The following is a 22,678-nucleotide window of genomic DNA, read 5'->3' as shown; positions in this document are numbered from 1 at the left end:
TCAATACGGATTGCAAAATTCATGCTTTAAAAGGTAATCTGTAACATATTTCTTTAAATTACACAAATTCTGTGACTTAATCTAAATGCTTTAGAGTACTTTGTAACGCTTATAATGTATGTTACACAAAGTGACCACTAAACAGAGGACTTGTTTTTCCTCTACATTTTATTTTAAATATCTTAAAGCAAAAAAAGCACACAATCTTAGAAAAAAGAAATGAAAAAATGCTGATCCACAAGAAGGCAACACAATGCATTAAGACCTGCTGGGTGTGTACAATATTTTTTAAATTGGAGGCTAAATTCTACTTATTTTATCTACATGATGTTATACATTTGACTTAATGAAAATCTTTACCTATCATCCTGTTTAACACCTTCAGCCCTTCTCTGAATGCATTGCGTTTCATGGAAACTTGTTTCCATCCCTAAATTAATAAATAAAAAATCCATGGATTTTATCAGAATTGCAAGATTTAAACTTGCAGTGGCAAGTTATGAAATCAGAATTGCATGAAATAAAAACTCAATTGCGAGATCTCGCACTCTTGACATTTTTCAAGCGAGTTTATTTCATGCAATTCTGACTCTTTAACTTTATTACAATTCGGAATTCTTTTCTCAAGTGTTTTTTCTCTCATTGGAGATTATAGTCCGCAATTGTGAGTGTACTGTATATCTCTCACAACTCTAAGAAAATAAATCAGATGTGTCACAATTAACTAAACAAATTAATTAAACAAGGGACTCGCAAAACATGAAAACAGTCGTTGCACATTCAAGTAACCACAGACATTAAAGATTCAAGAGTTTGTACATTTCTTAATGTGGCAATTTGTTTAAATTTGCTCAGTTTGTGTTATGAAGTATTTGTAAACTTTGGAATTTCTATGAACCCAGATCCCTCTTATTTTGTAAAAATTTATTCCAATTTGCATATTCAGCAGGGGGTATGAAATCTATGAGCAGAACTTTAGTTTAGGAAGCTTTTGCAGATCGTCAGAGAATCACAGATTGCCGTTTACACATAATTACATCTAAACCATGACCCAGGACCATTTAATCTGGCCGTCGTTAAGCCAACCAAATTTGGACCCCAATGAACGAAACTATAGAATGATTGGAAATATCCCTTGTCTGTCTATTTACTAGAATGATCTTGCTTGTTCTATAAACACCATGCACTGTGCTTTGTTTTACATTCTCTTTGTTTTTCTGTTTTTCTCCTGTAAAGCTGCTTTGGAATAATCCACATTGTGAAAAGCGCTATATAATTAAAATTGAATTGAAGTTAACCTGTCTAAAATACTAGAAAAAGTAGTGTCCATTCAGTTGTGCTCTTTTTACAAAATAATGACACACACAAAAAATATCAGTCTGGCTTTAGACCGAACCATAGCACTGAAACTGCGCTCATTAAAATGACAAATGATCTGCTTATAGCTTCAGATAAAGGTAACATCTCACTCTTAGTCCTGCTTGACCTTAGTGCTGCTTTCGATACTGTAGACCATAAAATACTATTAGATCGTTTACACAATTAAACCGGTATTCAGGGACAGGCACTACAATGGTTCAGATCTTACTTAACAGACAGATATCAATTTGTCCATTTAAATGGGGAATCGTCAAATCTAACGCAAGTAAATTCTGGATTACCTCAGGGGTCGGTTTTAGGACCCTTGCTATTCTCCATATATCTTACTGTGTGTGTGTTCACTATTCACTGGATGGGTTAAAAGCAGAGGTCACATTTCGGGTATGGGTCACCATACCTGACAAATAGGTCACTTTCACTTTTCACTTTCACTAAATGCTGCCCTATGGCAACATTATTAGAAAACATTGAATTAGCTTCCACTGTTATGCAGATGATATTATAATTCTCATCAAGACCAGGTGATTTCTTCCATCTATCCAAATTTGCAGAGTACATCGAAGACATAAAACATTGGATGACTACTGATTTCCTTCAAATAATCGGACCAATGATACGCAAGAAGAATATTATAAACAAATGCAAATTGAAGGCTGCACTGTTACTCCAACAACTACAGTTAAAGATCTAGGCATTATATTAGACGGCTACCTGTCATTTAAAAATCACATCTCAAATATCACAAAAACAGCCTTCTTCCACCTTAGAAATGTTGCCAAATTACAAATATATTCTGTGTTGTTGACGCAGAGAAGATTATTCATACATTTGTGACCTCAAGACTTGAATATTGTAATACTCTACATAGTGGTTTTCCTGTATCATCAATAAACAAACTACGGTTAGTTCAGAATGCAGCTGCCAGAGTTCTAACCAGGTAAGGAAATTACCATCACATAACCCCAATGTTATCATCCATTCACTGGCTACCCATTAAGTATCGTATTGATTTTAAAGTTCTTTAAATCACTTATAAAGCCTTAAACGGTTTAGCCCCTACCTACTTAAAAGAGCTTCTATCACATTACAACCCATCACGCTCATAAGATCTCAAAACTCTGGACTTTTAATAACACGTAGAGTACCTAAATCAACCAAAAGGGGTAGAGCTGTCTCATACAGAGAACCAAACTCGGAAATAACCTTCCCAATACTAATGAAGGTTCTGACACACTCTCCAAATTTAAATCTAGATTAAAGACACATCTTTTCATCCAAGCTTTCACTTAATGCATAATATGCCAAATAAACCACCGGGAGACTGCATTTATTAGATATTATTTACTAGAATTATCTTGCTTGTTATACAAACACTGCACTGTGCTGTGTTTGACCTTTTTCTTATTTTCTCCTGAAAAGCGGCTTTGGAACAATGCACATTGTGAAAAATGAAAAGTGCTATATAAATTAAAATTAATTTAATTTCACCCACAGTTTGTTTTATACAAAGTACAGAAGGAAAAATGTTTTGAGTATGTGCTGTTATGTTTGACTTATTTCAGGATGTTGTCAGCTGTCTTTCAAACTCTGAAAAAATAAAACAGATGCCCTAGTAACAAGCTAGCATACATAAGCAACAAACCGTAAACGGCTATAAAGCCTAACACATAGCCACCAGAATAAACGCCAGGGTAATGAGCTACAAAAACCAAGCGATAAGTACACATTGCAATACTTTAAAGGGAGTTTTTTTCTTCTTTTTCACAAATGTTATATAAATCATAAGGGTCCAAAGAATGTGTCTGAAGTTTCAGCTCAAACACACCAGAGATCTTTTATTATATCATGCTCTAATTGCCCAGTTTTGCATGCGAGGAGAAACACGCTGTTTTGGTGTGCGTGTCTTTAAGTGTAAATTAGCTGCTAGTCTTCGCCTCCTTTTCAGCAGAAAAAGCAGCCAGGGCTATGAGCCTGTGCTTCCAAAGACAAAACAAGAAAGAAGGGTCACATAAAGCGAATGAGAAACAAGGTCTCGTCTTTAAACACCGAACACATTGTATTCTAGAAGCGAATAGACTCCAAATGAAGGCCTCACGTTTTCAATACGTGAAAACACAAATGACAGACCGGTCGCGTATTTACAAACCATACACACTGCTTTCTACAAGTGAAAGTAGCCTACCCAAGAAAGAAGGGTCAGAAAGCGAATAAGAAACTACTGTGTCTCGTTTTTGAACACCTAACACATTGTTTTTCTATCAACGTATGGGCTTCCGTCCCTGTTGGTCCAGTCACGACCGCTTTCGGGAGTGAGACCCGCAATCGCGTCACGGGGTTTAACAAGTGGAATAACAAAACGGGAGGGTGGCGGGAATCCTTGTAGTAGCCATGACAAACCTGTCGCGTGTTTACAAACCATACACAGTTTTCTGTAAGTGAAGGTACTCAAGACATTTTATCTTTTAAGTTGCTACAGGTCGCTGAGGACTTAAAAAATACCGGTAATGTTACATACAATGTCTTTATTTGCAGCTTTGCCTTATTCAGTGTGGATGATTTCCATTGAAAACTAAATAAATCCATTGCTCTCTTGTCTCTTGTGAGGCTGGGAACAGTGTTCTGTGTTGGTCTGTGCAGCCAACAGTAGAACAGTTAGAATGATTTACTCTGCTTTGCTTACTTTTGCCATGTTGTTAGAACTTCAAACACGCAAAAACAAAAATGGTGTCAGCGCCATGGGTGGACACGTTCAAAGAAGGGGCGGAAATATTATAAAAAGAACTGCTTCCTACGTAAGAAAATGAGTGAAATCTAAACCGCTCGTTTTCTCACAGGCTTGCAGAGATAGGTTGACAAAGTTAAAGGATTGGCATTTTTCACGTTTTCTGAGTTGGCAGAACCGTGATAAAGTCTGCTTTTCGTGAAATGACCCCTTCAAATAAAAGAAATGTAAAAAGTAGAGCTGGAAATACTACTTGATGTTTGTACCACCTGTAAGAATAAGTGTCACAGCACCCCTTGAACCTAAGCATAGTGTCCCTGATGTGCGAAGCTTGGACCTTTAAACATAGGATCATAAACTGTGAGCCGCACCTCACGAGTGGGTAGCGCAGGGGAATAAGTGGGGTCATGTGATAAATTACAGTTTGCTTATAAAACCGGTGTAGGTGTTGATGACGCACATCTCCTACATAAGCCACTAAAGCCCAATTTACTTCTGCTTCTGACCTACGCCGTAGCCTCTACGCCATAGCCTAGTGTTGGTTTTCATTATTACTTCTACGTCGTTGTCCGCATCGACAGGCAATGACCTCTAGGCGTCAGTATCCACAGGCGAGGCAGCTGGTTTGAGAAGCATTAGCAGTGATAGCGGCATGTAAACATTCACTTTTGTTGCAGATTTGAGATGTTAAATACAAAAGCACAAATAATTCACTTGGATAATTCATTCGGAAATGCATTAAACATGACTGTATCGCAGAGTTTTTTGACCTGCGAGAGGGGTTCAAACAGACCAATCAAAGCTCTTGCAATCCGTGTTGAGTTGACACGTTGCTACATTTTTGAAGAGGTGCGCTTCAGGCTACGGTCTAGGGTGTGCGGCTCTGTGAGGTCTGATGCAGAACCATAAATTGGGCTTAAGTCACCTAGAGACTCCAAACAGCACTGTTGGAATTACTCTTTGATTTCACAAACGCATTTGATACAATCTTAAGCTTAATGCCACTAAGACCAAAGAAATTGTGATCGACTATCAGACATCCTCAGCATGTGTTACCACTTCATTTACAAGGATCTGAAATTGAGATTGTAAAGACATACTGACAACTTACAACACGATTCAAATCTATAAGTGTCAAAGTCACATACGTCTGTGAAGACGTTTAAGATCCTTTGGGGTTTGTCAAGAATTACTTGTGGTATCAACCGTGTTATTGAATGTGGATATCGGTTGGGGAAGAGGGTTGACAGAAAGAGATAAGAACAAATTGAATAAGCTTATAAAAAGGCAGGTTCTGTTGTTGGGAGCGTGTTACCCAGCATTGAGGAGATCGTGCAGGAGAGAATGACAAGGAAATTGGTTTCTATGATTGTCACCCCCTTCATGAAGTTGTTCAAGTCATTACGAGCTCTTTTAGCCAAAGATTCATTCAACCCCCTGTCATAAGACACGTTTCAGGGAGTCTTTTATACCAACTTCTGTTAGATTGTATAACCAGAGCTGTATAAGACGACGGACTGCATTATAGCAGAGGTTGTCTGTAATATTAATATTTTATTGTGGAATTTACACACAAAACTAACTATTGTGGTGACTTTCTGACGGTTCTCATGAGCTCCACACGACTCATTCTGAGGGCCTCGAGAGAATCTCCTAGCTTCATAATTTTGAAATTGATGTTCTCCAGCAATTTCTACAAGACAAGAGAAAAACATCATGATGTAAAAACACAGAGACTAACGTGTTCAGCATTTAGATGTGTTCGAGCACGTGTGCACTATAGTTTGAGCTCTTACGAAGTTCTCGTCCCTCTTCCGGTAGGTTATCTTCCATTCCATCCTCAGACTGTCCAGTTTCTCTTTCCTGCTCATCATCTCACCAGCGATGGCGTTCTGGTGCACAGCTATTGTACCCAACTGTTCTCTTCTAGGCACAAAACCCAAAACACGAGTCAGAGGCTAAAAAGAAATGCATTCTAGCACTGTTACTGATGTGAAATCAATGAGAGAGTTACCGTCATTACAACTCACATCATTTTCAGCAGCATCATGTGCTCCGGGTGTCCAGTCTGATCGTCCTGTTTTACACAAACACACATTTAGAGAAACATTCCCTATACAGGAAACCAAACCTAATCCCATGAAAGCACACCTTTCGATCCGATTTAAAGAAGAAAAGGGCAAACACACCTCTGGGTTGGTTTCGTCTGGGTTCCAGACTAAACTTTCCCCCAGCTCAGATGGGAGGCTTAGAAAAACTTGACATTGCAACGCGTTGAATGTCTTCGATTCTTCCTCGAGACTCAAGAGTTCACTGCAAACGGATCACATAACAGTGATGGCATAAAAGGTAAAACATGTTTTAGCAGCACTGTTTATGCACAACTGAAACCTGAAGAAAGTGAATACTTGGGTATATTTAGATGTGTGCTGCGTCTACTTGCTTTTCTAGTTTAGTTATCCTCTCATTCAATACCGTGAGGACTATGAACTGATCTCCAAGGGCGATCTTGACACTCCGAGCCCTGTGAAGTAAATCGTTACGATCAGATTCATTTCTCATTAAGTTCAGTCAAGTTTTATTCTGGAGTGAGGAGTACAGGGCGTCACTCCGCTCATCTTCATTTTCACATCCCGTGGTCTTAGACGCAATTGACGTTTTCTCTTGGACAGTAATAATTATGTGATGTTTTTGTCCTGCAGCAGAACGTGAGGCCCACACAGAGAGGAGAGATCACACGAAGAGACCAAAAGCTGAGTCCACATGAATCCAAAAGAACAAGATGCTTGAAACAAGCGACTCCCTGATGCAGACATCAGATCTGTGCGTGTGCACTGTTTTCATATTAAAACATCTCTTGATTATTTGCATTAATGGCAACACGTGTTTGGACACAAATATCAATAAATGCAATTCATGAAATCATACGAATGAAAAGGGTCTTAGTATGAACAGTTAGTATGCATCTTGGGTTTTTCACCTTCTAGCCTCTCATAAACTATTACAAATTGTAATATTTGGTTTAATGTTGTTTTAACCAACTCACCAATATTTGGAATGGAGCTGCAGACGCTACAACCGTCTCTTCTTCTTATGACGTGGTGTGTGAAACAGCTCTCGTCAGTTAGCGTCCACACGCTTTTCGGTTTGTCATCTGGGATGTTTAGGAACGGGACTCTTTTGGGGGCTGGGATGTCTAACAGCAACACAACATCATGTTTATTTCATGTTGAAGCGGTTAACACGTACATTGTGTATTTTACTTCACCCTCGAGCGTCTCTTAAGATATGACACGTTTCAAAGACACGTCGGCACGCTGGTTTGATGTCTAACTCACAGAAAGATGGAATATTGCCACAGACGCTACAACCTGCTCTGTTTGTTTGGACGGGTGGCAGGACGGGGCGTTTCCCAGCTGGTGGGTGTGGCTGTAAAGCATCAACACCTGCAAAATCATATTTTTATATTTAATATGTCTTCGTGCACTTTCCTTTCAAGCAACACATTTTAATAAGATGCCAAACTTTACCTGAACAAGTTTGTTGTTCTGTGGTGTTGATGATGGGCCTTAAACGCCTAAACTTGTTCGGAATCATTTTCTCTGCAAAAAGAAAACAACAATTCACAGACAGATTCACATCGACTTCACTTTCACAAGACCAGTTTTCCATCACTGACATTAGTTGTGACACAATATACCATATGGACAATAGTCATGATATCAATAACCATTATTGTGTGATATTGTGTTAATACTGCACATATGAAAAGATTGTGAATAATTGTAAAGTATCCGTATGACAGCTTAACACAGTAGGTGATGGTTCTACACGACATTTTGTCGAGGGTTAAACAACACAACACAAACAAACACTCATATTCAGTTTGATTCACACACATACACACACTAAATGGACAACATCAAAGATGAATTTAACTGAAAGTATTGTTTTATTTACCTCAGTAATCAATAGATATCTCAATAACACCACTATTTAAAAAACGGACGCTTGTGATGTCCAAAGACATGATTTAAAATTGAAGGGTGATCGTGTTTGTGCTTTTGTTGGCAAGTTAAGTTACAGAAGATCCTTCAATCTTATACATCAGAACTCATAAATCTACACTCACAACATGTGTCGTTCTTGTTTTACACTCATTTCACAGCCTGACTGATTATTGTGTTGTGTTGTGTTTTTATAGTTATGTCATTTTTTTGGTCATCCGCTGTTGTTCAAACGCGCTAACGTTGTGTTAACATTGCACTTCTGGCAGTGATAATCAAGTTGTAATCGTCAGATATTGTGTAGTGAACATACAAACATGTAGTGCAATTTTATGCAACACGTTTATGCTCGTTTGTGTGAAGAACAGATTTATATCAAAATAAATGTTTGTCACCCACCACGCGCTGACACTATCGCGTCTGTTGTGCGCGAGCTCCAGAACAAATAAGAAATCGCTCGGTGATGTGATGTGTTGTGTTGTTTAGTTACTGCACTGAGATCGTACACAACTCCCACAGCAGACACTGAATATCGCGATATAAACTTGTCGAGCGAATCGTGCGATGGACAGAATTGATCGCTGACTAAATCGCGCGCAGCATTTATAGCCTCGGTTGCTTAGAGCTCGATGACGCAACACTGTTGAGCAGCCAATCACGAGCGAAAACAGCAACGCTGAAGACAAACGCTTCAGTTTGGATTCTAGCATCATGTGATCATCTTCATTTCAGGTCTGCCTTTTTCTAAACTTAATATAAATGTATAAGGTTTCTTAAATCTCTCATGTGAAATATAAACCCACAAATACAAGAAAGATATAAATAACATGCATGTCATCTACCTGACAGATCAATATTAAAGTCTTTGATTTACAAGCCAGCAATTCTGCTTCTAAAATAAACAGAAGATAATCTCCCACCGAGGGTACATTGAGTGTTTGAATATAAACTTTCTTTCTAGTCTTACCTGTGATGATAATCCGGACCAAAGAGGAAAACCTGTTGAGTCAAATTCTACAGCACATCTACAGCTGACACTTAGCACTTCTCGTGTTATTTTCTTCATAAGACGAATGATTGTTTTTCTGTCTTTTGTTTCAAGTAAAAACTTCTGCTAAACGTCCAAAGAAGACATGATGTAGGTGAAGGAGCAGAAACACAGTGTTAGATGCGTGTGTTGAGTGTGTTGGATGCACTTTATTGAGGTGCCGAACAAAAGAGTCAACATACAGTCATTCACGAGAGTTGAGCACACGTCCACATAAAAAAATATCAAATGAATACTGACTCAGAGCTCTCTATTGAAACGCATACACGCCATCCATCTCCATTACCTCTCTGTTCAGCCATGAGGAGGAGAGCAAGAAAACCTCTTTACAAATGTATTTACAACATCATCAGCATTAATCAGCCATAAAGCATTGCAGAATATTGGGAAGAAACAGGGCTGAGACTGTAGAAAGAGCGCTGAGATGGTGACGTGTGAGAGAGAGCAAAAGAGAGAGAACCAAATGAGCCCTAAAGGACATGTTGAGATAATATAAATCAATTTTGATGGAATTCTGTGTTCACGGGTGAAGAGAGACACACGGCCTATCAATTCAAGTCGCTTAGAAGTTCCACGTCAGACCTCCCACTTTTGAACTTGATCGGAAAAGCCACAATTTCAAACACTGACGGGAGTGTAACACATGAACAAAATAGAACCAAACGAGACAGACAGTTCATGAAAAACACTCGAATCAACCCGCTGTGCAGATAGAGATAAATAAATGATGACAACATCTTAATTTAGAAACATTGACCGGTCAACTGGTTTTGTTGTCCAGGGTCACAAATGAAGAATATCTCACAACTGACGGCATCTTCTAAGACAGCACCTTAACCATCACTACAAACTTCACAACCCATCCACCATCATAAGTGAATTTTCACATGTTACAACAAATCTTTCTAGGGTTATATCATTTAAATAAGTTGGATTTATACACCAGCATTAAAGTAAAGAGACGCATCATTTTGGAATCCTTCCTCTATTAAATCAACAACTAATATGAAATCCTTAAAGATGATGTGTAACACTTCTGCACCACTAGCATCATCAAACTGAAAAGCACTCCTTCTATCTGTTATTGGTCAGAGAGTCTCACCTGAAAGGCTTTATCAGTCGAGATGTAGTATTAAGAATTTCAGGTGTGTCTGAGACTGGAGAAAGTATTTTAACTTTCAAATACATCAGTTTTAAATAATTACACAATTTAAAAATACTTATTTAGGCTTAAATATACTTCACCCTAAAATGAAAATTCTGTCATCAGTAACTCACCTTCGATTTTATTTGTTCTGTTGAACACAAAAGAAGATATTTTGAATAATGTCGGACAGCAACCAGTTTTGGGGCACCTTTAACTAGCATTGTTTTTTTCCCACTATGGGAGTCAATGGGGGGCAAGATCTGTGTGGTTATAAGCATTCTTCCAGATATCTTTCTCTGTGTTCATCAGAACAAAGACATGTAAACAGATTTGGAACAACTCGAAGGTGAGTGAATGATGACAGAATTAAACTCTTTCTTTCTCTCTCTTTCTCTCTCCGACCTTGTAACAAACTCAGATGAAATCATCAACACAATAAACCCAAAGCATAAAAGTTTGACTCGTCCCCGTTGAAGGATTCTGTTAAAACCCAAAGCAAGCGCTCTTCTGAGTCTCATCCAACAAGAATTTCAAGTGACAAAAATCCTCCAGATCATTGTCAGTCTGTAGATACAGAAGGATGGTCAACCGCAGACATCAGAACGTCTATCAAAGCTATAGCGATGTGTGTTCTGCGTGTGTTTGGGGGGGTTATTGTATATTGCAGGAGGAACAGCACGGGTCGTCTTTGTCCGGCTGGGCTGCGTAGTCCATCTGCCGTACGATCTCAGCGAAGAGTTCATCCACCATGGTTTTACTCTTGGCTGAAGTCTCAATGAAGGGACAGCCCCACTCCTCAGCCAGCGCCTGGCCCTCACTCTCAGACACCTCCCGCTCGCTCTCCAGATCCACCTTATTCCCCACCAGGATCACCGGCACCTTCTCATACCTGAAAAACACACAGGAGAGCACGGATGAATCACACGGCACACGTCATTTCACACCAGATCCAAAACAGTGCCATGTATATGTTTCTGGTTTCTGTGCCATGTGACACAATGAAACCATTTTTACACATGCGTTCTATTACATTTGTGTGATTTTGGGGGTGGAACGGCCATACATTTTTATTAGACGAAACACCTCCAAGGCAACAGAAGACATGATATTTAATATGCAGTATTACAATACACAATTTACACGTCAGTGATCATGTGCTTAAAAAATGCTTTAGGAGTAAATGTGGTATTGATCATTTCTTTTTTATTTTGATTATAATGCAAACACAGACAGTGAGTCTATTTACATGTGCTAAACGCAAATTAATCTAGACAGAGAATTATGAACTAATAATGATGAATTATCAAAGTAAGATAGACAAACAAATATAAACATAGACAGAATAACAAAGACAAACAAGAATAAACATTGAAAACCAACATAGTCATATCATTAGTTTTGTATGTGCCTAGTATGTGTGTGTGTGTGTGTGTGCTTGTACATATATCTTTATGAGGACCAGTTTGAGTTTTAGACCACCAGAGTGTCCAGTCCTCACCTTCTGAGACCCTTTTAAAGGGCTGTTTGAGGGTCAAGTCCTGGTTTAAGGGTTTAGGTTTTATTGAGGTTTAGGTTAGATTTAGGGTGAGGGTGAGGGTCAGGTACTCAGTTCTTATGGCTATGGTTAGGGGCTAGAGAATGCATTGCGTCAATGTATGTCCTCATTGCTGTGCAAACGTGTGTGTGTGTGTGTGTGTGTGTGTGTGAGTTAGTGAGGTGTATTCTAAACTGTCAAAAGGTTTGAAATGAATAATACTGAAAATTATGAAGAAAATAATAATAAAGTGTCTACAAGTATACAACAGATACAAGAAGGATGGGGGGAGTACTAAAAATATATAATAATTAGTGTTGGGCAAGTTACTCTGAAAAAGTAATTAATTACAAGTTACTAGTTACATATTCAATAGTGTTTTTGGATTACTGTACAAATGACTCTCTCCAAAAAGTATTTTGTTACTTATTATTACTAATTACTTTCTATATCCTATCAACCTTGATAAGTTCAGTGATTCAAGGATAAACTTGAAACAGATCTTTTAATTGATTCAAATATATAATATTGAACTATATAAATTATTCTTATTAACTGACCAAAGTATCACAAATGTGAGAATTAAACATTAAAGCACGGATTTTAAAGTTAGGCTTTTATGTATTTCCACTATTGCACACATATATATTACACAAAGTATTTAGTTTAAAAACATCAGAAGTAACTGCAATTAAATTACAGGAAAAATTAGTGTAATCCCTTACTTTACTTTTTCAAGGGAAAAGTAATTAAATTAAAGTAACTAATTACTTACTAACTAGTTACACCCAACACTTATAATACTAATAATATTCAAGTGTTGTAAGGCTGCCTCTGTTTGCCCCGTGGCCATGGCAGAAGCGGGCAGAAGCCCCCGGCCCAAAGACACAAAGGGCATCAAGGAAAGATGAGGCGTGGCATCAAAAGGCCAAACCCCAAACCTCAAGACACTTCCCATTCCAGGCCACCAGTCTACACGCCGCTTATTTTTTTATTTCATTTTTACGTCTTGGATGTCAGCTAGACGGCACTGATCATTTCTATACATCACAACACCTTCGTCTTTAAGGAACAGTTCAGGGTATCATGAGAATATTTCCAGTGCATTCACATTGCTGGGCTTTCCTCCACGTAACCACCCATAACCACAAACCCTGCTGTGATAACTGAAGGATGAGGAGGGCGGGGCTACAGAGGCCACACCCTGTTATTAAAAAACCCACAAATTACCTCATAAAAGTCATTTCACAATTACAGTGCAATGTTCCTTCATTCTCACAGTCCGGTCTACAATCCCACATTAACAGACAGAAACGACTCGAGCGATGCTTGTCTGAGCAAAACTCACCGCCTCAATGCTGTGTGATGTAAAATGTATCAGGACACAGTGTTCGGTGGTTACAGAGGCCTTCTGAAAGATCTCCTTGAATCTCCTTCAACGTAAATCTAAAGAAAACTTTTGATCCAGTCAGTGTCCGAAAAGACTCATCAGAACTCTCTCTCTCTCTCTTTATTGACAGTGTGTCACTCGCCCTTCAATAAGAGAGAGCGGTCTGACAGACGTCACTGTATGTCCCTCCTCATTATGCATCACTTTAACTGTATGAAATATTCATGACATTGAATTATTCAAACCGTCGTGTCTGTCAGGCCATTTGTGTGGGACTGCACGGCTAGAATGAAAAACATGCATTGAGCCAAAAAATGGGCAGAAAGGGCGTTAACGCTGAGAGTTACAGTGAAGAGATGTGGGGTGGAGTTATAAGATTCATTTGAGTTGGCTTGGGAAAAGCTCAACTTTATGCTTTACTAATGTTCCTACAAAAGATAATGAAGTTATTATATTATCTTTCAAAGCATTTCTTCAGTTCTTCTTAAAGGAATAGTTCGCCCAAAAATCATCATTTACTCACCCTATGTCATTTCATATCTGCATCAATTACTTTGTTCTCATAAACACACAGAAAGATATTTGGAAGAATGTTAGTCATTTTCAGTTCCGGGACAACATTGACTACCATATCAGGAAAAATTAAATGGTGCCCCAGAACTGCTTGTTTTTCCTAAATTCTTCAAATTTCTTTGTTTCCTAACATGGTAGTGAATAATATTCCAGACCTGAAACATATTTCCAAATATCATTCTCTGTGTTTATCGGAGCAAATAAAATTATTTGAATGTGGGTAAAACAATAATAATAAATATAATAAATGATGACAAAATGTTCATTTTTGGTTGAACCGCCCCTTTAAGGCCATTTTCAAATTTCAGGGTTTATTGTGTATTTTAATGAGAGAGAAAAACCTGTCTGTTACTTTTTTGTGTCATTTTAAGGTAAAATTGCACCAATATGTTAACAGAAGTCACACGTAAGCAAACTTTTCTTTCAAACATTTCTATCAGTTTGTGTTTCAGCGATTAGCACACAGTCCAGAGATCAACTCGGCAGGATTTTCGTCTGTCAAACGCCATTATTAATTCTTGTGATTCAAAGGAATGTATGGAAACAATATGATATAATAAAACAGCATTTTTGCTAGTATTATGAGGCGTGTTTTCGTCATAACAGTGATGCCCTGTGATATTGGATATTGTTTTGTCTGTCGGGTCAGATCACATTGTCACAGAAAGCTCTCTTCCGGAGTTGACGTGTAATAATGATGTCATGATCAAGTATTGATATGCACATTTGGACGTTTAGGTTGAGCCAATCTGACTCTAAAAAGTCTCAAAGCGGTGCTTTCAAATCACTCTCACCATACTGTCCTGTCATGACATACTTCATCTGTAGAATTCAACCAATCAGAAGGCGACTTTGAAACTTCTCGTTTTTTCCCAGGGTCTATTACACTAGCATCGATTTGACTCCACATATGATGTCATGGGTTCTTTAAACACGTTCTTTAACATAACGGACATGAATGAGTCCTGTAAAGTCATAAATATCTGAGAATAACGTATGAACTCAATGTGTCTTTTCTTTGTAGGTGTGGATGAGGTTTAAAGGAGGTTTATCACATGAACACCAATCTTTTATCCGTGCAGGATTGATAAGCAACGGGCCTGTAAAGGCTCACCTACATTCAGAATAGACAGTGTGCACTTCAAACAATGCTCCAAAACATCTCAGTTGAGACTCAATAATGAAATCTGGCATCAGTTGTTGCTCTCTGAGCGATTTCTGTCTGGAGGTTCGTGGTGGGTCTCACCTCTTGACTCGGATGATCTGGTCTCTCATGGGTTTGATGTCCTGAAAGCTCTGCTGGTTCACCAGACTGTAGACCAGAATGAAGCCCTGTCCGTTTTTAATGTACAGGTCCCGCATGGACGCGAACTGCTCCGTGCCCGCCGTGTCCAGGATCTCCAGCACCGACGGAGACGAGTCCACCTCGATCTCCTTGCGGTAGAAATCCTCGATGGTCGGGTCGTACTTCTCGATGAACGTCCCGGTGACGAACTGCACGGTGAGGGCGGATTTACCGACCCCGCCGCTCCCGAGGACCACCACTTTATACTCGCGCATCTCACCGGTCACAACGCATAGAAAAAGGCAATAGAAAGTCACGCAGCGCCGAGCACGAAAGAGTGCGTTTAAACGAGTCTCTCCGCGCCTGGCACAAAGACGCGCGTCCCGCCGCAGCGCTTCATGATCACGGAGCCTCCCGGTCCACCGGCGGCCCACCCGCAACAGCTGAATTGACGCGCTCACCGATAAGCCCACATCTGATCAGCTCACCATCCTACAACCGGTTCGTGATCCAACGGTGCGTTTTCATCTGTGTTTTTTAAGGCATGTTAGCGTTTTCCTCCTCTCTCTCTCTACTCTCTTCGGTCTTCATCTCTAGCACGCCGCCATGCTCACGGGTGGGGATCTTCCGCCGCCGCTCCTCTCGGCCTCCGTACCGACGCGCTCTCGTCGTTTAACGGATCCGCGAGGCAGGCTCATACAGCGCGTGCGCGCAGACACCAGAGCCGGTTTCCGCTTGAGTCGACAGAAACCGGTTGTCGTCGCCGCAAGGAAAAGTCGAACGAATCCCCAGCGCGCGCGCGCAAGCCATCCTTCAAAGGGGAAGATCACGCGGCGGATGTTGTTGCTATGGAAACTCACTGGTATCCAAGGTGCTTGTTGATGGTTAAGAGTCGTTAATAGCAACTTCCGTTGACTCACTGACAAGTTACAGTACATGTCAACAAATTAAAGATTTTAGTAGTAGAATAAACGAGAAAACAAGTCGCCTAATAATAAAAAAACGGTGTGCACTAAACATTGGGAGAATTATTATTAAGATATTGAAAATGTATAAATGAAAGTTCAAACAAAATCAAATATGCTTTTATTCAATTTGTCTTGTAGGGCAAGGCACAAAACCGTGGAAAATGTGACCCAGATGATTATTTCACAAAAAATTGAAAAATCATTGACAAATGTTTATATAAGAATATACAGGCTGATATCTACAAGTAAAATGCTTTTTGTTGGCAAATTATTATATCGTTTTATTACTGAACTATTCATGTTCATCTTTATGTGCAATCCTGAATCAAATCAAAAGACTCTTTGTTTGAATAAGATCATATGTTTTTTTGGCGGCCATGTACTAAACATAATGGATTGGATGATTATGTAGTACCTTAACTTGTCTGAGAAAGTGATTTATGAAACTCTTTTTCTTAAATCATAATTTACACAGCAAAACGTTGCTGTAATTTGGCAGCAGGTTTGCCAGTAATTTACTGTAGACTTAATATACAATGTTGTTTTAAGCATGAACCTACCTAGTTTATATATTTTTCTTTCATTAAACAAGACTAAATATAAGCTATATGTTATAAATATTAAATATTTTTTTACAGAAAACAAGAGAAAAATGCTTGTACTGAAGAATGTACTGTTTGGCAGTGTTGCTGTGCTAATGCAGTCTCTTCTTGCACATTTTGAATATTAGAAGTCAAAGTGTTTTGAAGTAATTGAAAACGGTACTAATTGGAAAGTATATTAAGTTTAAATTAAATCTACAGTAAGTTACTGGCAAACCTGCAGCAAAAACTACAGCAAAGTTTTACAGTGTAGTGTAGACCTTCACTAGAACGTGCGCGTTAGTTTGTTTATTGATTGCTCTTCTGTTAGTGACCACCAGGGGGAGAGAAAACACAGCGTGAGAGAGAATACACAGAATTAAAATAGAGTGATGGGATTAAAAGGATTTACATTTAAAAAAACAAGGTGTTATATTTTGCAGCGATGTCATTAAATAACTATTAAATAAATCAAACATTCTTTATCCATTCATTTTTTTGCAGTAGAGAGAAACAAAAGATTTTGTGGATTTTTGTTGACGCATACATTATAAATATTTGCTTATTAAGAGCTTTGGTTGTGTATTCTGGTTGTTAACCATGACAAAGTGTTTGTGTCAAACCTGTTGGGATGGTGGAGGGTGTAAATATTTGGGCTCGTCTTTATATTAGGCTTAAAGTCCCAGTGAAATCGAAAAGGACAATTGGACAATTCCAGCGTTACGGACGTGACATAAAAATGAGAATGAATTTGTTACGATTATATTGAACCATCTGTTCATATTTTACTGAACCCTTGTTGATAGAGTCTAAACATAAAAAAATGTCAGTCTATGAAAAAAAATGATTAAAAATGAAACCTGCGTTATGTATGTGATCAAAAAAGGACGTGTTTTTTTGGAGACGATAAACTTTGTAAGATTTCTGTAAAATAAAATGCACAATCCTGAAGCAATAATACCCATCGAATGGAGAAGTGATGCCTCTTTATAGAACATCAAATAGTTACTTTATATTCATTTTCATGTGCCCATTTTTGAGGAATATGTTGCGTCATGGATGTGACAATCCTGAAAATTGCCCTTACCTGACTATGAAAAATCATGAACTAAAAATAAAACAAATGCTTTACAAATTTGAAGAGAGCTCTCACATATGTATTGGAGCCACAAAATGTTCTGTTACCATAGTAAAAACCGCTGGTAAATATTTTTCGCGGTAAGGTTGACATTTTCACGGAATTGCCCAATTATTTTTTTTTTGCATAAATATTGCATAATTTATAGTACATAGCTTGTCAATGTGGGTCATAATCTTCAGGTAAAATATGAAAACGAAATTTCGTCCTGAAATGACCATCCTTCTCAAATTATGCAAATTAGACGGTTTGGATCCGTTAACTCCTCCCCTTCAACTGTCAGTCTTCATAATGCAATGACTGTTTTAACAAATCCAATCAATTTGCAGTGAAACATGCGAGCCACGCCCCCTTAATTTATCCTTTGAAATTTCGTTTCACTCGGAAATGTTTCAGAATACGGAAGTAAAAACTATGGCAACTTTCGGTTCACGGGGACTTTAACAACCAGTCATTGCACAGTCACGTATATGTTGTGTTAATTGATTTTTCGACTCTTTGCTAAGTGTGCACTATTGTGATATTAAATATCAGTGGAGAATCGTATGTCAGATGTGTGTGTTGTTCATATTGAATTATACCTCCATTTGGTCAGAGTGCAACACTCTCTAATGAGAGGTTTGTAACATTAATGGAGGGGCACCGCCTGGGGAGGATGACTTGAACATTTTCACTGTCATTCATTTACCAGATGAGACAAACAGCACAGAATATACAATTACCGCATAAAAAAAAAACATTCATAAATAATCAAAATACATAAAAATACCATACAAGACACACTTGATTTTGGTTGCGCATGCAATACAAGTACTATGATCTATTTAATAGTGCTTCTGTATCTTTGACGTAGCGGCAAAAAGATCATTGTTGATTTGATTCCCAAGGAATACATAAAAACTCTTCAGCTTAAATACATGAAGTCATTCTGGCTGAATAGATGTAAATGATTAAAACATCATTCATTTGATGATCATTCATCCTCCTTTATTCTGTGTTTCAGTCACATTACTGTGTATGTTGTGTTTTTGACAGTGTTGTGCTGAGAATACGCTGTGTGTTTGCAGAAAATTGATTTGTTTGTGTAATCGAGTTACTGTGATGCTTTGCTAAAGTTAGTGCGTAAGTGTGTTACGGCGAAGCATCGTGTATCATGAAGAACTGTAGTGTGTCACTCAAAGATCAATTCATATAAATGATCATATATACTGCTGTTCTGTGTAACCAGTCCATTTAAGCATCTACAGATGTTTGACAACCACAAAATCTCATAAAACCTTGAGCTTTAGCGTTTTCAAATGCCATTTATATTTAATGAAATTGTTGATATTTTGTATGGCTTACGTTACATTTGCTATGTGTAAACATTGTTCACAACAGTATTGTCATAACTAGAAATATGTGTTCAATCAAAATAACCAAACATTATAAAAATCTCTGTTTTAGATTTTAGATATTTTAATGCATTTTTTATAATTGTTAGTCTTGAGGGCCCCGCCCTTATGAAAATTAACCTTTTTTTGTGGTACAATTGCAGTAAAGCCGCGGTCACATGTGACTTTTCCCTCCATTGATTTCAATTCTTACGCATGAGAGAGCGACAGACCGAACACAAGTCCGTCCACATGATATTTCGGTTTTTGCTAGAAGGGATACAGCTACGACTGGAAGTGGTGCAAATTGTCGCCATATAATAACAATAAATGACTTAAGCTAACACCTACCCCGAACCAAAACCTAACCTTACTATAATTTAAGAAAATTAATCAACTGTTTCAGCATGACAAAATGATGCGGTATTGAAGTGCGCATGCCCAGTGGAGCTAGCTGTATCCGTTCTAGTCAAAACCCGATATATTGTATTTTTATAGTTTGGTGAACTCTGTCCTGAGAATTCGTGTCACGTGAGTGCGTGAGACCAATAGAAGATCCAAACGTCACAGCGAGACCACTCGGTACAGAAATGTTAGGAATCGTGCCCGCCCATTTTTGTTGCTCCGTCCAAAAAGATCTTCAAAAACTCAAAGTCAAGTCTAACCGGGGCTTAAGCATGTTCTTTTGGTGTATTGATTACTTATGGCAAAACCATTCTTTTACTACAGTAACCATCGTTACACTATACAGTAACCATCGTTTTAATACAGTAACCATCGTTTTACTACAGTAACCATCGTTACACGACAGTAACCATCGTTTTACTACAGTAACCATCGTTTTATAACAGTCACCATCGTTTTTTTTACAGTAACCATCGTTTTACTACAGTAATCATCGTTTTACTACAGTTACCATCGTTTTACTACAGTAACCATCGTTTTATTACAGTCACCATCGTTTTATTACAGTAACCATCGTTTTACTACAGTTACCATCGTTTTACTACAGTAACCATCGTTTTATTACAGTAACCATTGTTTTATTACAGTCACCATCGTTTTATTACAGTAACCATCGTTACATGACAGTAACCATCGTTTTACTACAGTAACCATCGTTTTACTACAGTAACCATCGTTTTACTACAGTAACCATCGTTACACGACAGTAACCATCGTTTTACTACAGTAACCATCGTTACACGACAGTAACCATCGTTTTACTACAGTAACCATCGTTTTATAACAGTCACCATCGTTTTTTTACAGTAACCATCGTTTTACTACAGTAACCATCGTTTTACTACAGTTACCATCGTTTTACTACAGTAACCATCGTTTTATTACAGTCACCATCGTTTTATTACATAACCATCGTTTTATTACAGTCACCATCGTTTTATTACAGTCACCATCGTTTTTTTTACAGTAACCACGTTTTACTACAGTAACCATCGTTTTATTACAGTAACCATCGTTTTTTTACAGTAACCATTGTTTTACTACATAACCATCGTTTTATTACAGTCACCATCGTATTATTACAGTAACCATTGTTTTACTACATAACCATTGTTTTAAAACAGTCACCATCGTTTTATTACAGTCACCATCGTTTTATTACAGTCACCATCGTTTTTTTACAGTAACCACGTTTTATTACAGTCACCATCGTTTTTTTACAGTAACCATTGTTTTACTACATAACCATCGTTTTATTACAGTCACCATCGTATTATTACAGTAACCATCGTTTTATTACAGTCACCATCGTTTTATTACAGTCACCATCGTTTTTTTACAGTAACCACGTTTTACTACAGTAACCATCGTTTTATTACAGTCTCCATCGTTTTATTACAGTCACCATCGTTTTTTTACAGTAACCACGTTTTACTACAGTAACCATCGTTTTATTACAGTCTCCATCGTTTTATTACAGTCACCATCGTTTTTTTACAGTAACCATTGTTTTACTACATAACCATTGTTTTAAAACAGTCACCATCGTTTTATTACAGTCACCATCGTTTTATTACAGTCACCATCGTTTTTTTACAGTAACCACGTTTTATTACAGTCACCATCGTTTTTTTACAGTAACCATTGTTTTACTACAGTAACCATCGTTTTACTACAGTAACCATCGTTTTATTACGGTTACCATCGTTTTATTACAGTAACCATCGTTTTACTATAGTTACCATGTTTTTTGTTGTTTTAACTGTAGTAAAACCACGGTTAATTTTCATGAGGGCGGATTAAGACATATAAGCTGTAAAAGCTTTATAAACGCTGGTTTGGCCGTTACCGTTGGCTTAAGGGCTGGTGTGTAAACGAACATGATTTATGTTTGTTTACCAGCTTTTATGGATTGTTTTGTTCGTGTGACCGCAGCCCCCTGACATGATATTCCCTGGGCAGTTAACTTTGAATTGCTCGTTCTGGATTTGGAATGTTACAGCATTATAAAATGGTTTGTACCTCATATTGGAGATCAAATTTAGGAAACCGGCTTGTAATATCCTAAGCAAAAATAAACAGCTGTGAGTAATGTTAATAAATCGTAGTTCTTTTATTGAGGGTCTGTGGTGGTACTGTGGGGGGGAGGTTTGAACTCAAACTGAACCATCACGTTCATAAATGCATAAAGTTCATTCATGTCTTCTGCATTTGCTGCAATAAACTATAGACCGATGACAAAATATATTATTGTCATCGACAAGGTTATTTACCGGACGTTGGTGGAAGTAATGTTTATGAATGACACGCTTCCTTCCTCATCGATCGGACAACTAATCAAAACAAGACATTACTTGTGTATGTGATTACTGAGTTAACAAAATATACACAAACGATTATAAAGATCTTACACAATACATTTATTGAATATTTTCATGTGATTTAAGATAAGTATAGATGATTAATTGTGTACTCTGTGTGTGTGTGTGTGAGAGAGAGAGAGAGAGAGAGAGAGGGCACTTCTGAGATGTACACACACAAATATTGTAAACACTCTGTCTGTATGGGATCAAGTTAAGAGCTGGAATAAATGGCTGAAGCCAAAAATGATTCATTCACTTGACACAGAACAGAGTAATACTAGCATCACTGTTTTGATCTAATGCACAGTATAAGAGTGTGTAAACATCAGAACATTCCAGATGTTATGACTCTGGTTCCAAGAACTCACATCGAGTGTCTTGTAAAAGAGTTTTCACTTTAAAGGTCCAATGAATGAAATAGAGCAGCATCTAGTGGTGAGGATGTGAAATGCAACCAACGGCTCACCACCCCTCCTTTACGAAACACTACGGTGGCTGACACAGGGCTAAGATGTTGGCGAGTTTTCGCTTCTTTGCCAAAGGAGATAATATATTTACTAAAGGCGCTCTCTAGAGCAGTTTGTCCGTTTAGGGCTACTGTAGAAACAACATGGCGAATGCCATGTAGAGTGACTCTCTGTGTATGTAGATAGAAATAGTTCATTCTAATGTAATGTTCATTATGTAAGGTGAACACATAGTTA

At 38.0% G+C, this 22,678-nt stretch overlaps 1 protein-coding gene across 1 annotated transcript; it reads right to left on the bottom strand.

The window, feature by feature from the left end:
- Positions 1–9,286: 9,286 nt before the first annotated feature.
- LOC130427584 (ras-related protein Rap-2a) lies at positions 9,287–15,896 on the bottom strand. The gene is made up of 2 exons (XM_056755128.1): positions 15,048–15,896; positions 9,287–11,193 (listed from the first exon to the last, which is right to left on the bottom strand). The coding sequence occupies exons 1-2, from the start codon at positions 15,359–15,361 to the stop codon at positions 10,956–10,958; spliced, it is 552 nt and encodes a 183-aa protein (XP_056611106.1). The 5' UTR covers positions 15,362–15,896; the 3' UTR covers positions 9,287–10,955.
- Positions 15,897–22,678: the final 6,782 nt, after the last annotated feature.

This window comes from Triplophysa dalaica, chromosome 8 (genome assembly GCF_015846415.1).
Source record: "Triplophysa dalaica isolate WHDGS20190420 chromosome 8, ASM1584641v1, whole genome shotgun sequence".
NCBI classification, from domain to species: Eukaryota; Metazoa; Chordata; class Actinopteri; order Cypriniformes; family Nemacheilidae; genus Triplophysa; species Triplophysa dalaica.
Note: the sequence above shows the minus strand (reverse complement) of the source record. Positions and strands in the feature narration are given on the sequence as shown.

Coding starts and splice junctions, on each gene's coding strand:
- LOC130427584 (XM_056755128.1), bottom strand. CDS start 15,361: ATGCGCGAGTATAAAGTGGTGGTCCTCGGGAGCGGCGGGGTCGGTAAA. Junction 11,194..15,047: donor CAGATCATCCGAGTCAAGAG/GTGAGACCCACC, acceptor TGTGTTTTTCAG/GTATGAGAAGGTGCCGGTGA.